This window comes from Nicotiana attenuata, unplaced genomic scaffold, assembly GCF_001879085.1.
Source record: "Nicotiana attenuata strain UT unplaced genomic scaffold, NIATTr2, whole genome shotgun sequence".
Classification (NCBI taxonomy): domain Eukaryota; kingdom Viridiplantae; phylum Streptophyta; class Magnoliopsida; order Solanales; family Solanaceae; genus Nicotiana; species Nicotiana attenuata.
In genome coordinates, this window is record NW_017672236.1 from 3580 (window position 1) to 19543 (window position 15964).

The 15964-nt window shown below is 36.6% G+C and overlaps 1 protein-coding gene across 1 annotated transcript; it reads right to left on the bottom strand.

Moving 5' to 3' along the window:
- Positions 1-11830: 11830 nt before the first annotated feature.
- On the bottom strand, positions 11831-14281 carry LOC109212417. Its single transcript, XM_019376058.1, has 2 exons — positions 13169-14281; positions 11831-13117 (listed from the first exon to the last, which is right to left on the bottom strand). Exons 1-2 carry the CDS (start codon positions 14279-14281, stop codon positions 11831-11833), a joined length of 2400 nt encoding a protein of 799 aa, XP_019231603.1.
- Positions 14282-15964: the final 1683 nt, after the last annotated feature.

Here is a 15964-nt window from a genome sequence, read left to right on the forward strand (position 1 = left end):
CACGACCCAAACCCCGCACTGGTTGTGATGGCGCCTCTCGTGAAGACAAGGCCAGCCAACCAACCCATTTCGCCCTTTTCAGAATAGTTAAATATTAATAAACAGTTTTAGCATAATTAGATAATCACAGTCTAAACAAGGATTTCTTTATTAAGTGCGGAATACAACCCAAACACAGCCCAAACCGGGGTGTCACAAGTCACGAGCATCTATCAGAATGTAAATCCACTACAAGGTCTCTAAAATACAAGACCGGAATAACGAACAAAAGAGAGGAAAATGGTGTTGCGAACGCTGGCAGTCACCTCTTTAACTCATATAACTCTGCCTCTGATCAGCCAAAACCCGCTACCGGGTGAATAGATACCTGCATCTGCACACAAGGTGCAGGGAGTAAAGTGAGTACTCCAACTCAGTGAGTAATAAGGGTAAATAACAACTGAGCAGTGAGAAATCACGTAAAGCAAACCATCATGCTATACAGGAGCAGTGTAAAACCCTTTGAGAAAAATAGTGAAGCTGTGAAATCTTTAGAAATATCTTAGCTCAGTTTAAAACCTCTTTTGAAAATGACTTTTTCAACAGTATGCAAACGAATGCAATTCAAATAGTGCAGATAAGCACAGAAGTCCGCCCCTCGGGCACCACACTCAATTAACAGATAATGTCAGGCAATCCGGTAGATATCACATGAAGTAGCACAAACAACAGGTAAAGGCAAGCAAATAAGATAAAGTAAACACACAGAACAGTACTAGTACCGCTGCGGCGTGCAGCCCGCTCCACATATCGCTGCGGCGTGCAGCCCGATCCATTTATCGTCGACAGCGCTCACTGGGGTTGTGCAGACTCCGGGAGGGGCCCCTTACGGCGCAAGCGCAATAATAAGCCATCTCGTGGCATCAACTAGGCCCTCGGCCTCATATCAATATCAATATCATACCGCTGCGGCGTGCAGCCCGATCACATACTCAGTCCAAAATCACATAAGCCTCTCGGGCACAATCATATAGAAATATTCAGCCCAAACTTCATTAAGAATATTAATTAAGTTTCAAGTTTAAGAAAAAGTGGCTGAGTTTGCAAACAGTATTAAATACTAGGACTGAGTTCAATGATATGTAAAAATGGTAAGAAACCAGTAATAGCAATCCCTGAAGGATTCAATCAGTTGGCACGAAGCCCAAATATAGCAATCAGCTCAATTATAATGATAATAAGTGAATTTCAGTCAAATACGCAGTATGTTCATCTACCGGGACGGACCAAGTCACAATCCCCAACGGTGCTCTACCCCATGCTCGCTATCCGGCGTGCAAGTCACCTCAATATAGCACTACGATGTGCAAATACGGGGTTTCAAACCCTCAAAATATCATTTACAATCATTACTCACCTCGAACCGGCGAAATCTCTAGCTCGCGACGCCTTTGCCTCTCAAATCGACCTCCTCGCGCGTCGAATCTGACCAAAACCACAACGAATACGTCACAATATGCCAATGGAACAATACCCAATCGAAGACAATCGAAAAATAGCGAAAATCTCGAAATTAGCAAAACCCGAGCCCCGGGCCCACTTCTCGAAAATCAGAAAATTTAACATCAACGGACTCCTTATCTCGCCACGAGTCTATACATATAAAGATTACCAAAATCGGAGTCCAAATGACCCCTCAAATTCCAATTAGAAATATTTAAACTCAAGCCCTAGTTCTTCCCCTTTTTGCTAAGTTTCCATGGATTTCAAGGTCAATTTCACAATAAAATCGTGTTTTTAGTTCATAGGGCTTACCTCCAATCAACCCCAGTCGAAATCTTCTTCAATTCCCGTCCAAAAGCTCTCAAGGATGCTCAAAAATGGTGAAAATAGGGCTTAGCTCGCGGATGAAATATTTATTAAAACCCTTCTGTCCAGTGATAATTTCCTCTATGCGAACGCGAGGCCCTTCTCGCGTTCGCGATGCATAAAATTGCTTCTGACAAAAATACCCTTCGCGAACGCGGTTACCCTTACGCGAACGCGAAGCTCTGGACCCCTACTCTACGCGAACGCGAAGGGCAACTGCCCTGGGACCTAATTTCTTATATGCGAACGCGGACCTTCTCCCGCGAACGCGAAGCACAAACCTCTTTACCCTTCGCGAACGTGTGACGCCTTATGCGAACGCGAAGGTCAAATTCCTGGCCTCCCACATTCCTTCTACGGGATCGCGACCAGCCCCTCGCGAACGCGAAGGCAAATTCCTCTGCAACAGCTGATGAACAATTTCTGCAACACTTCAACTTGGAAAATGGCCCGATTGACCACCCGAAACTCACCCGAGGTCCCCGGGACCTCAACCAAAAGCACCAACACACCCTATTACGTCATTAAAACTTATTTCAATCATTAAAATACCTCAAACAACACCAAAACTATCAAATTACATCGGATTCAACCCTATGTTCTTCTAAAACTTCCGAAATACACTTTCAATCAAAAACCCGACCAAACGATGTCCGAATAGCCTGAAATTTTGCACACACATCCCGAATCACATAACGAAGCTACAGAAACTCTCGGAATTCCATTTCGACCCTCGGATCAAAATCTCACCTATCAACCGAAATTCGCCAAAATACTAACTTCGCCAATTCAAGCCTAATTCTACACCGGACCTCCAAAACCAATTCCGATCACGCTCCTAAGTCACAAATCACCTAACGAAGCTAACTAAATCATAAAAACTCCGATCCGAGCTCATATACAAATAAGTCAACTCTTGGTCAAACCTTTCAAATTCAAGGCTTTCAACTGAAACTGTTCTTTCAAATTCATTCCAAATTTTCCTGAAAACCAAAACTAACGATCTACATTAGTCACAATACATAACACGGGGCAAGTCATGCTCGAGAACTGGCGATCAAAGTGCAAAAGCTCGAAACGACCGGTCGGGTCATTACATCCTCCCCCACTTAAACACACGTTCGTCTTCGAACATACCCAAAGTTGTTCTAAAAGCCAACCACTCGCTGAATAACCTTACCATGCACATACCCGGGGGTGATCCCACGTCACCCTATCACATATGGGTCCGATAACACATTGTAACTGATAGTTCACCATCCAATCTAGCCCATAAGCCATAGAACAACATTTCACTTTCCAAAATCATACACAAGATCAGAACCTCACATCTCTATTCAGAATAAGCCCGAACCAGCTGTAATAACCCCTGCCTGCAACCTCAAATGCAATTATCTGATATACCACGTAACTCAAACACATGTAGTGATAACTTCCATTCACAGCAGCTGCACCCAACACTCGAATACCGGTAAAAAAACTTTTATCAACTAAGGTCTTATTCCACACTTCTATATACTGCTAATGATAAATGAAACATGCAATAAACCGTAACCATCTCTCAGGTCAACCATTCATGAAGTCACTTCTCTTTTGGCTAATACCACAGCAAATTTTCGAGCCAAACCTCGATATTTTCCTTCCAACAAGCTGAAATCAAATCCGTTTGTATTCATTACAACGATCACCTCGAATCCAACACACCTCTCTGGCGACATGACACATCAATACATGCCTAAGCCATAACTTACGTAATTCAACTGAAACTGTTCTTTCAAATTCATTCCAAATTTTCCTGAAAACCAAAACCAACGATCTACATTAATCACAATACATAACACGGGGCAAGTCATGCCCGAGAACTGGCGATCAAAGTGCAAAAGCTCGAAACGACCGGTCGGGTCGTTACATCTACTCCTACGGGTAGGCATAAGGTCTGCGTACACATTATCCTTCCCAAACCCTATTAGTGGAATTTTACTGGGTTGTTATTGTTATTGTTGTTGTGCAGATTTCATTTCATCCTCTAAATCAATCACCATCATAACAATTGACTCTCTCCACTTGTACAAACATGACTTAACTACTCCCTCCGTTTCAAATTAGATAAGATAATTTTTTTTTAGTCTATTTCCAAAATAAATAACACATTTCTAAAATCAGAAATAATTCAACTTTAAACTTTTTATTTTACCCATTATATCATTAATAAAAAGCTTTTATAACCATACAAATACCATAACTAGGGAGTACATTGTTCGATTTGGATCGATTTTTCCCTTAAAAAAAACACCAAGCCAAGTAAGTCAATTTTTCAAATATTAGAACCAAACCAAAGCAATTAAACCGCTTTTATCTCGATTCAGTTTATGTCGAATTTTTTGTTATTTTTTTGGTTATTTTGTCTTTTTTTCTTCATAAAAATAAAACACACACTATCAAACACATATTTTGGCAACTACATTTTTAACGTAACACTATCAAATCAATTGCCCTTCGAAAAATTTATCATTTACAAATAATATTAATGATAATTGAATCAAATAGTAATGAATAATTTAAGGATTCAATTGAAAATAGATTATTTTAAACAAAAAATGAATTCTTACACTTAACAAAAGAAAACTATCAATCAAACTAGAAAGTAAAGGCCAAGAACTGTACTAAAGAAGCAAACGATTAACATTTATCATAAAATTTTAGAAATTCTGTATAAAAATACATATATGTGTGTGTGTAATAAATTTAAAATAGCTACTTCTATAGACGATTTGATTTGGTTTGTTTCTGGTTATATATTGATTAAAACCAAATTTGAAAAGATTTTAAAATTCAAAACCAAAATCAAATCAAACTAAAAAGTTAGGTTAGGATTTATTTTTGTTCGATTTGGTTAAGCTTTGAATTTGCATCAATTTTTTGAGTTTTTATGAACACCCTAGTTATAGTCCACAAAACTTTTACTATTTAATCTTTTAAAACCACAAATTTTAAAAATCTTCTTTTATTAATTTCCGTACCAAATCAAACTACTCAACTAAATTGATGACAGAGTGAGCATGTATCATCGTTTACTGAACCATTCCATCATGAAAAGGGTCAAGTGGTTCACCCAATAACAATGCAATTCTCATGTCCGTGAAGTTTACAAGAGACCAATTCATAATAGGAAATTGATCCCTGCTTTTTTTTATCAGGTTGACTTCTCACAGAGTTAGAAAAAAAATCAATTTTATCAGGTTAACTTCTCATTCAAATACACTGTTTCTTACCATGTCAGCTTATGTGTTTAATAGGCGCATAAGGAATGTGTTTAAGTGCTCTATAGGTATTAACTTAAACTGAGGTGTCAATAGGAAAAATAGAGCGAAGTCTAAGGGACTGACTAGTTATTTGCCTATCTTTTTAGTTATAACTAAACATTAACTACAAAATAAAAGCAAATTCTCAAGGAATTGTAATAGAATTTAATTCTAATTCCAATAATATTATTTTGTATTAGGGACATTATCAGATATAGCCTCTCTACCTTCTCAAGTAAGTCCCAGGTAGGGTAAGGTCTACATACACATTAATGGGTATGTTGTTGGCACATTAAGACATCTCCAACCCTAACACCAAATTTCACACCAAAATGTTGTAACACCAAATTTACTCCAACCATTACACCATTTTTTACACCAAAAAAAGAATATTATTATATATCAAACAAATAAGATATAAAATTAAAATTATAAAAATAATAATATAAAATTAATTACATACACAATATATGATAAATTGAAAATCCAAAAAACAAAAAAAATGAATAGAATAATAATAAATCAAATTTGGTATTGATGATATAATTGTGCAAAATTTGGAGTTCCATTAGAGCAAAAAAACTAAATTTTACACCAAATTTAGATTTGGTCCAAAAAATAATGCACCCTTGGAGATGCCCTAAATACTCATAATCAAAAGCATTCTCTTATTTATTCCCTTTCGCGCAAAATTATTTTTGAAGTTTTTGTTCTGCTTAGGCCAAGGCTGCACCAAATTTTGCACCAAATCCAAATTTAATTTAAAATTTAATAATTTTTTGCTCTAAACATCTTGCACCATTATAGTGCATGAATAGTGTTGCACCAAATTTGATGCAATACTATTTATCACACCAAATTTAATTTTTTATTATTTTATTTATTTTTTATTTTTTGAACTTTTAATTAAGATCTTTATGATTTTAATTTTATATCCTATTCTTTTGATATATTATATTTAAATAAAATTATAAGTTAATTTTATTATTATTCTAATTGTCTAAAAAGAAATATAATCATTATTTAATAAATGAATATATAAATGATGAATGTGAATTATATATAATGAATATAAAAAAATATTTGTTTGAAGGAAATAAAAAATAAAAATTAAATAGAAAATAATAATATAATATAAAAGAAAGAAAAATATTACTTTTTGGTGTAAAAGATGGTGCAATGGTTGAAGTAAATTTGATGTTATATTATTTGGTGTGAAATTTGACGTAGGGTTGGAGATGGTCATATTCTTTCTTATTCTCATTACCAACTTACATGTTTGATTAAGTTCAAAACATAGTTTTTTTTTCGTTTTTTGAACTTCTTCCTTTCATGAGCTACTTTTCTTTGTTTAATCAGCTTTCCTTCTTAAAGGTAGGGTTCTTAAAGGTAGGGGTAAGATTAACATAAGTGTACACCACCCTCCTCAAGGTAGGTAAGGGTATGATTTTAGCTAAACTGCTAAAACAGCTGACATCTTCAACTTTGGACACAAACAAGTCAACACCTTAAATTAGTACACATCTAACCCAACAAAAATTGTACTCCCTCCGCTTCAATTTAGGTGAAACCATTTGACTGGTCACGGAATAGAAAACTTTTAAATTTGTGGTGTAAAATGAAGCATATATATTTTGTGTGGATATAAATCATTGCACAAAGATAAATTGTTTCCAAATAGGGAAAAGTAATTTAATATAAATGTGCTAACAATAGCAGAATAAATATGTACCAAAAAATATGTATCATCGTTTACTGAACCATTCCATCATGAGGGGTCAAGTGGTTCACCCAATAACAATGCAATTCTGATTTCCCTGACGTTTACGAGAGACCAATTCACAAATAAAGGCAATTGATCCCTGCTTTTATCATCAGGTTTTGTAACTCATACTTGAAAAAAATAACAATTTAATAGATAAAGCTCAGAAGCCAAGCGTAACAAGTGAATTTCATCGAAGATCCAAGCTGATCCAAGCTTAAAATAGATCTTCTTACGTGTTAGCAACTCATCATCGCCAAATAATGGAGGAAAATTAACACAAATAATTTAGCTACTTTTAATTTGAAGGAATGCTTAGCAAAAAGCAGAACACCCTCCAATCGTGATAAGCAGCTTTTTATAGGCACCGTGCAAAAGGTAGTTTTTCATAGAAATAAATAAACCCCCGTTGTCTGAGAAATGCCTGCCTCTCCTCCAACAATCAAAATTACATAGAAATTCTGAATATAAATTTAGTATATACCAAAAAATATTGTGTCATGAGAAAACAATGATTCTCATGGGTCTTCATTTTGGAAATTGGTTTATTTAGGCTTCATGCGGCAGACGGGTTACCATTAACTGGTACTTGCTGCTGACTCTTTTGTGAAGCCATTTTTTTACTTTACAATCAAAATCATATAATAATATCACAAATATTATTCGAAAAATATAAAATTAGGGAAAAAACAGAAAAACTAAATAAAGATTAAGAGGAAAACTAGTTACCAACAACAATCAAAATCTGAAGACGAGCAAACTTAGCAGATAGGTTGCTCAGGCGGAGCAAAGGAGAAGAGACGGCAGCAGCCAAGTGAAGTGGGGCGGCATTGGTGGATTAGTGTTTATTTCAGGGTAGGCTTACTACTGTATATATAGCGTTTACAGAGAAAACCCTAATACGGAGAAGGTTTTATAATTGCAATGAAGGACAAATCTTTTGCAGGTCTTACACCTCGATATAGCTGTTATGTGTGAAGTGGTTCCGAGACCCGGTCATGTCACGTACGAAAGAAGAAATTGAGCGAATGACCCTTAACTTTTGTAAGTTCCTGAATAAGTCCTCATTTTTTAAACCTTACTCAAGTAGGCTGTACATAATTTGGTAATTACCGTATCGAAATCGAAAATTTTGGTATATGGTATTCGATATTTTGATATTTGGTATTCGATATTTTGGTAGTCGGTATGTTATTTGGTTTAAGTTTAAAAAAAATTGATATTTGGTATTTTAAATAAAATACTGAAATACCGATATCGTACCGAAATATATATTACACAATACACATATTATTAGTTATAACATAGATATAAGAAATCTAAAATTTTACTTTCCTTTATTCTCTAAGTTCATCAATTAACTCTAAGCAAGTCACATGACATTTATAATAATTAAATTTATTCTTTTATGTACAGTTTTCTCTCTCTGGGTTGGTATTGGACAAAACTTTTGTCAACAAACATTTTTAGTTTTGTACTTTCGAGTACTTTAATTAAGAATATTACCGTCTATGTCTCTATGCACTAGTTAGGATTCAAATCGAATAAACCGAAGTTACCGAACCGAATAAACTAAAACCGAAAGGAGAAAAACCGAACCATACCGAATTTAATTAGGTACGGTATTGATATAGCATTTTAAGAAATCGAATACCGAAAATACCAAAGCAAAATATCTAAATACCGTACCATATAGACGGACGAACACCCCTATACTCAAGTGTTTCATGCGTAGAACTCCTATTTTCCAAGTTTTACTAATAAATTGTTTCTGTGGGCTAAAGAGCAATTATATTATCTTAAAATCGAAAAGAATGAGTTATGTGCGTAGAAAATTTAAAAGTTATTGCTTGTGGTTAAAATTGAGCGGGTAATGTTTTATTGTGCTTGTATTATCTATCCTTAATGATTTATGTTGGTCTGGTTGAGAAAATTTAAAGATTATCATTGTTGGATTTTATTGAACTTGAAAAAAATGTCGAACAAGACATAGTAGATCTATTAATTTCGTTTTGGGTTGAATGTAATCAATGAAAAATACTGAAATTGGTACTAGAAAGTTGAATATCAACTTTGAAGATATTTGGAGTTTATTTTAATCAATTTTAAATAAAAACATGTTGGTAAACTTTTATATGTACAAGTTATGACGATCCATCCATCACACCTTGTGGCGATCGGTTAGGATTAGTGAACTATTTTATCAAAGTTATGATTATCAAAAATACAGCAATGAGACAGTAGCCTTCTCACTAGGTCAGCTAAGAGTGCGGCTGCAACAATGGAGTATCCTCAGATCTGTGATTTCGAGATTGCATGACAATGGAGGAGGAGGAACATTCCAGAACAAATCAATTTCATTTCCTCTAAATTGTTCAGCATCTCTACATACATGCACGTGGCGTATATATACAGAGTAGTCGACTATGCTAGAAGGAAGAAAAGAAGCTAGTATACACCACTAACTACCAGCTAATTGGACAGCTGTCTAAACTACCACTAACTAACTCAACCACTAATTAACAATTTGACTAAGCTAATAGTAATAAAATAATTAATCTCAACACCCTCCCCCCCCCCCCCCCCTCAAGTTGGAGGTGTTGCAAACACAGCCAACTTGCGTATTGTGGAGTCATGCTTGATTCCTGTCAAGGCCTTAGTTAGAATATCTGTCAATTGATTGTCTGTAGCAATGTGGTGGAGTGAGATTAGCCTTGCTTGTAGTTGATCGCGCACAAAGTGACAGTCCACTTCTATGCGTTTGGTCATCTCGTGGAAGACTGGATTCCTAGCAATGTGGAGTGCAGATTGGCTGTCACAGTATACTGAAACAGGCAATGAGAATGGGACACTTAGTTCCTCAAACAGCCTATTCAACCACACTAGTTCTCCCACCACCTTTCTTAAGACCCTGTACTCTGATTCTGCTGAAGAGAGTGAAATAGTTTCTTGTTTCTTGGACTTCCAACTAATAGGGGTGTTTTCCAGAAGCACCAAGTAGCCTGTGACAGATTTCCTAGAATCTGGACAACTAGCCCAATCTGCATCACAATATACTCTAATGGTGTAGTCTTTGTCTTTGGACATGAAAATTCCCATAGTGGGATCACCCTTTAAATACCTAAGGATGTGAAAAGCTGCTTGTAAGTGTGGCTCTCTAGGTTCCTGCATAAATTGACTCAGGTGCTGACCACCATATGCTATGTCCAACCTAGTGTTAGTTAGGAAATTTAGCTTTCCAACCAATTTCCTGTAGTATATAGGATCATGTAAAATATCACCTTCCTTAGCTTTCAACTTCACTGTAGGATCTAAAGGCGAGGCACATGACTTACAGTCAAGGCAATTATACTCCTTCAGCATGTCTAGTACAAACTTCCGCTGAGAAATGATCACACCATCATCTTTGTACATCACCTCTAGTCCCAAGAAGAAATGGAGCTCCCTCAGGTCTTTAATCTTGAACTTCTCATGCAGAAAATTTTTCAAGTCTGTGATTTCTTCTTCATCAGTTCCAGTGAGAAGCACATCATCAACATACACTGCAAGGTATACCAGTGAGTCCCCATTCTTCTTGTAAAAGAGAGAATAATCATTCATGGAGTGTGTGTAGCCTCTTGAGTTATCCATAAGGCCTCAGTCAACTTTGCATACCACTGTCGACTGGCTTGCTTTAATCCATAAAGAGACTTGTTTAGCTTACATACCAATCCAGCTTTGTCCACAGCAAGTCTAGGGGGAATTTGCATATATATATATATATATATATATATATATATATATATATATATATATTATATATATATATATATATATATTTCCTCATTAAGATCCCCATGAAGAAAGTCATTGTTTACATCTAGCTGGGATATGCACCAGCCTTTCTTTACTGCTGTGGCTATCAGTGCTCTTACTGTTGTCATCTTCACTACTGGAGAGAATGTTTTTGTGTAGTCTATGCCTGCCTGTTGTGTATAGCCTTTCACAACCAACTTGGCCTTGAACCTTTCAATACTGCCATCTGCTTTATGTTTCACTTTATAAACCCATTTGCATCCTATTGCTTGCTTTCCTGGTGGTAGAGCTACTAGGCTCCAAGTGTTATTGGAGTAAAGAGCTTCAAACTCCTGTGTCATTGCAGCCTGCCATGCAGGATCAACAACTGCATCCTCATATGATGATGGTTCCCTGTCAAGGCAAACATTTCTCACAAGAACTTGACTGTTAGGAGTTAATAGATCAGAGGCAACATGGTGGTTCACAGAAAATAATGCACTAAGGGAGTTGATGATTGGTTTAAGCTTAGGTAGGGAATGTATATAGTCTTGTAAGTAACTAGGTGTTTTATGTGTTCTTGATGACTGTCTCAGTTGTATGGGTTCTGCAGTAGGCTGTTCAATGTATCCCTGTGGTGAAGATTGTGTAGGAGGCTTAGGTGACAAATGATCACGTGTAGGTGACATGCGATTAGTTGTGTTCTCAACATTACCCCCTTGAGCATCTAAATGATCAGATGTTTGTTGTACATTATCTGTACTATCAGAGGGCTGAATGAAAGGAATTGAGCATGGGAAATTAGACTGGGGACACATTTCTAAGTTGGTTGCAAATGGAAATACATACTCATTGAAAGTGACATCTCTGGAAACAGTGATCTTCCTAATGGCCAGACTTAGGACCTTGTATCCCTTTGTGTTGAAAGGGTAACCAACAAAAACATGTGGTGTTGTTCTAGGTTCAAATTTATCTCTATGGGTTTAGGTACAGTAGGGTAGCATAGACACCCAAAACTCTTCAGGTGAGAGTACTTTGGCTTTTTCTTGTATAGCAATTCATAGGGGGTTTGGTTACTGATGGAAGTATAAGGTAATCTATTTATGATGAAGGTTGCACACAGAATACATTCCCCCCAATATTTCTAGGGTAATTTGGACTGAAATAGGAGAGTCCTGGCTGTCTCAAGGAGATACTTATATTTTCTTTCCACTACCCCATTTTGTTGTGGGGTATAAGGGCAGGTCCTTTGATGTATGATGCCTTTTGACTGCAATAGCATGGTTGTTTCTGTGTTAGTAAACTCTAGTCCATTATCTGTTCTCACAGCCTTAACTTTTTCTCCAAATTGGTTTTCCACCAAATTGAGAAATCCTTTGAGGACTTGATAAGCATTGCCTTTACTAGAGAGAAGGTGAGTCCATGTACTTCTGCTGAAATCATCTACAATAGTCATGAAGTACTTATATTTTTCATGTGTGGGCACATGGTATGGTCCCCATAAGTCAATGTGCAAGAGTTCAAGAATCTTATTGGTTGTGTTGGTTTTCTGAGGAAAATAAAGTCTCTCTTGTCTGGCCATTGGGCAAATGGTGCAGCTAAAGGGTTGTTTGGAGGAAAAAGTTACAGGAAGGGAGACAATATTCTTCATTTTCACAAAGGGAACATGTCCAAGTCTGTTATGCCACAAGACATCCACTTGGTCTCTAACACACATATAAGAAGAAGAACTAGAGTAATTAGACAAGGAATTCTCAATAGGAAACTGTTTTTCATTGCCTGCACTTGGACTATTTACAATAGAGGATGAAAGAACACACTTATTGGCATGGGGTGCTATATTCACAACAGAGTGGAGAGGACATTGTGTGTTACAAGTGCAGTGAGTGATAGGAGCTAACATGAAATCAGTGACACTTGGGCTAGGACCTGTGCTGTTGTTCTTCAAACACCTTGGACACAGAATGTAGAGTCCATCCTTGACTCTACCAATCACCAGAGGCCTCTTCATTGAAGGGGCCTGCAGAATGCAACAAAACTTGATGAATGCAACAAGACAATTTAAATGAGAAGCTAGAGAATGAACAGAAATCAGGTTGTATTTGAAAGAAGGGACTAACATCACTCCATTCAGTATGATCTCAGGTGTAAGTGCAACACTACCAATCTCAGTCACCTTCACTTTGTAACCATTTGGGAGAATAACAAGCAGGGGATAAGGTAAGGCTATTATATTGGTTACTAATGATCTATTGAAGGTCATGTTGTTTGATGCCCCTGAGTCTATAATCCATGAATCAGTCTTGTTTTTGAAACATTCACATGATAGTTTCCCAAAATCAATAGAGGAGGTGCAAGCTATTATACCTGCAAAGTTTGCTGATAAGGTATTAACATTGTCTAGGTTGTCTCTCACTCCTCCTGTTTGGAACTGTTACAGCAGGTTCACAAGTTGACTGTATTCCTACTTTGTGAGACTGACATTCTGAGTGTTACAGTTCTCATGACCAGCATCTTGAGTATCTGTGGCTGCTACATGAGCATTAGTTATTCCTCTATTTCCCCTATTGAATCTGGCACCTTGTGTTGTACCTGAATTATTCCCATGGTTATTGTTTTGCCTTGGGTTCTGATTGAAATTGGAAGCTTGGTTGTAACTGAGGTTTGGATTCTGATTCTGATTTGAGCCTTGAGGATAGCCATGAAGCTTGTAACATTTCTCTTTTGTGTGACCTGGTCTTTTACAGTAATCACAGAAGGGTCTATTCCTATAGTTTTGAGTGATGTTAGGAGAATAATTTGTTCTGAATGATGTTGTCCTGCCTGTGTTAACATTCAAGGCTGATGACTCAAGAGCTAAGTAGTTGTGAAGCTTGATTTCCCTTTGTCGTTCTTCCTGAATCAATAGAAAGAAAGCCTGTGCAATTGTGGGAAGCGGATTCATCATGAGGATACTCCCTCGAACAACAGTATATTCCTCATTCAGTCCCATAAGGAACTGTATTAGTCTCCTGTCCTGCTCTGCCTTGTGCATATTCTCCTTTGCTCCACATGTGCAGTTGCATGTGCAATGAGACTTGGCAATCAATGTAGTGAGTTCCTCCCACAACTTCTTCATTTTTGTGTAATAACCAGTGATGTCGAGTGCTCCTTGAGATAGGTCGTTAATCTCCTTTTGAATTTGGTAGAGTTTTGTTCCATTTGTTTGATCATATCGATCTTCAAGTTCCTTCCACAATTCGACTGCATCTGTCACATATTCTACACTATCTGCAATCTCCTTTGCTAATAAGTTCAAAATCCACGAAGTTACCATATCATCATATCTCTCCCACAATCGATAGTTTGAGGAATCTAGATCTGGCCTTTTGCAATCACCATTGATGAAGACCAATTTATATTTCACAGAAAGGGACCTCATCACACCCCTTCTCCATGAGCGATAGCCAAAACCATCAAAGGGGACAGGAACCAAAGCTATTCCCGGATTGTCAGAAGGATGCATGTAAAGAGGACTACTAGCATCAACAATTGGTCGATTTAGAGTTTCAGTCACATTAGGTGCAGGTCGTTCAGTTTCTTCGTCATTAGCCATTTCTTATAGCATAAGGTTCAAATGAGGTTCGATCAACTCAGAATTAAAAAAAATGAGGATTCAGAGGAGTAATGGAGATTTCAAGAGGAAAACTGTTGCAATCCATGAAATCGAGGTCTGTGTGCACTCGATTAGAAAAACGAAAAACAGAATGTAAAAATTACAATCTTAGATTCAACCGATCTGGAAAATGAATCGAAATTTCTAACCTTGCTCTGATACCATATCAAAAATACAGCAATGAGACAATAGCCTTCTCACTAGGTCAGCTAAGAGTGCGGCTGCAACAATGGAGTATCCTCAGATCTGTGATTTCGAGATTGCATGACAATAGAGGAGGAGAAACATTCCAGAACAAATCAATTTCATTTCCTCTAAATTGTTCAGCATCTCTACATATATGCACGTGCGTATATATACAGAGTAGTCGACTAAGCTAGAAGGAAGAAAAGAAGCTAGTATACACCACTAACTACCAGCTAATTGGACAGCTGTCTAAACTACCACTAACTAACTCAACCACTAACTAACAATCTGACTAAGCTAATAGTAATAAAATAATTAATCTCAACAATGATAATTTGTACTACAATCATGAGATCAATTAGGATTATGAATAATGTTGATATCCAATTTTGTCCTATTTTTCTTTTGATTAATTTTTTGGTGCTCCCTAGTTATTACTAATAATCTAAGACTCAGTTTCTTAATTATTTATTATTATTATTATTACAACTATTATTACAATTATAATTATTGGAGTAATTACTACTATTACTATCACTATTAATACTTTCATTATGATTATTATTGAGTTAATCACTTATTTTAATATGTAATATTACATATGCTCAAGTATTTTTATTGAGTCCAACTTATAAAGATATGGGAGCAGAAAGAGACCTTGAAAATCTAGCCCAGAAGTCACTCTAACCGGTCCATTAGTAACCCACTAGATCTCTTGCAACTGCTTTAGCTCATTGTGAAAATTGCACGGGGCGCCCTATTTGGTCGCACCTATACCCATATTTTTAAAATTATTTAACCTATACCCTAATTTTAACAACTTCAGACGCCTCCTTTTCTTCCTCCTGACCTATGCGTTCCTTTCTTCCTCCTCTTCTTTTCTGATGAGTTCTCCAGTTTAGGATTTTGAGAGTTCATGCTGAATTGTATCTCTTAGTTCATGGCAATATGCAAGAATAAAACCGTCATCTTCGCTCTCCGAATTTGCGTTTCTTGGTAATACATGGTTTCATTGGTACTGTTGCCTTTTTCTTCTGCCCGCATACTCGCCGGACTGGAATTATTAAATAAAACTTTAGACTTGGGCATCTGAAGTTCGCCAATAGCAGCGCCTAACTTCAGACTCAAATATCTGAAGTTTATACTTTAGTATATGAAGTATATACCCCATATGTTTGATAATCCTAGCCAAATATCTGAAGTTCTTGACCAAATGTGTGAAGTTTATGTCAAAATATCGGAAGTTTATATCAGAATGACTGAAGTTCATAGAAAAATATCCGAAGTACACAAGTGAACTGAAGTTTGCCCTTGCTTATGAATTGAAGTTTGCGTGATTGACTTTGCAAGTCGGGCCAAATTTCAGGCAAAAATATCTAAAGTTTTGCTTTGATAAGGCTACATTTCAGGCAAAAAATTATGAAGTTCAAACTTCAG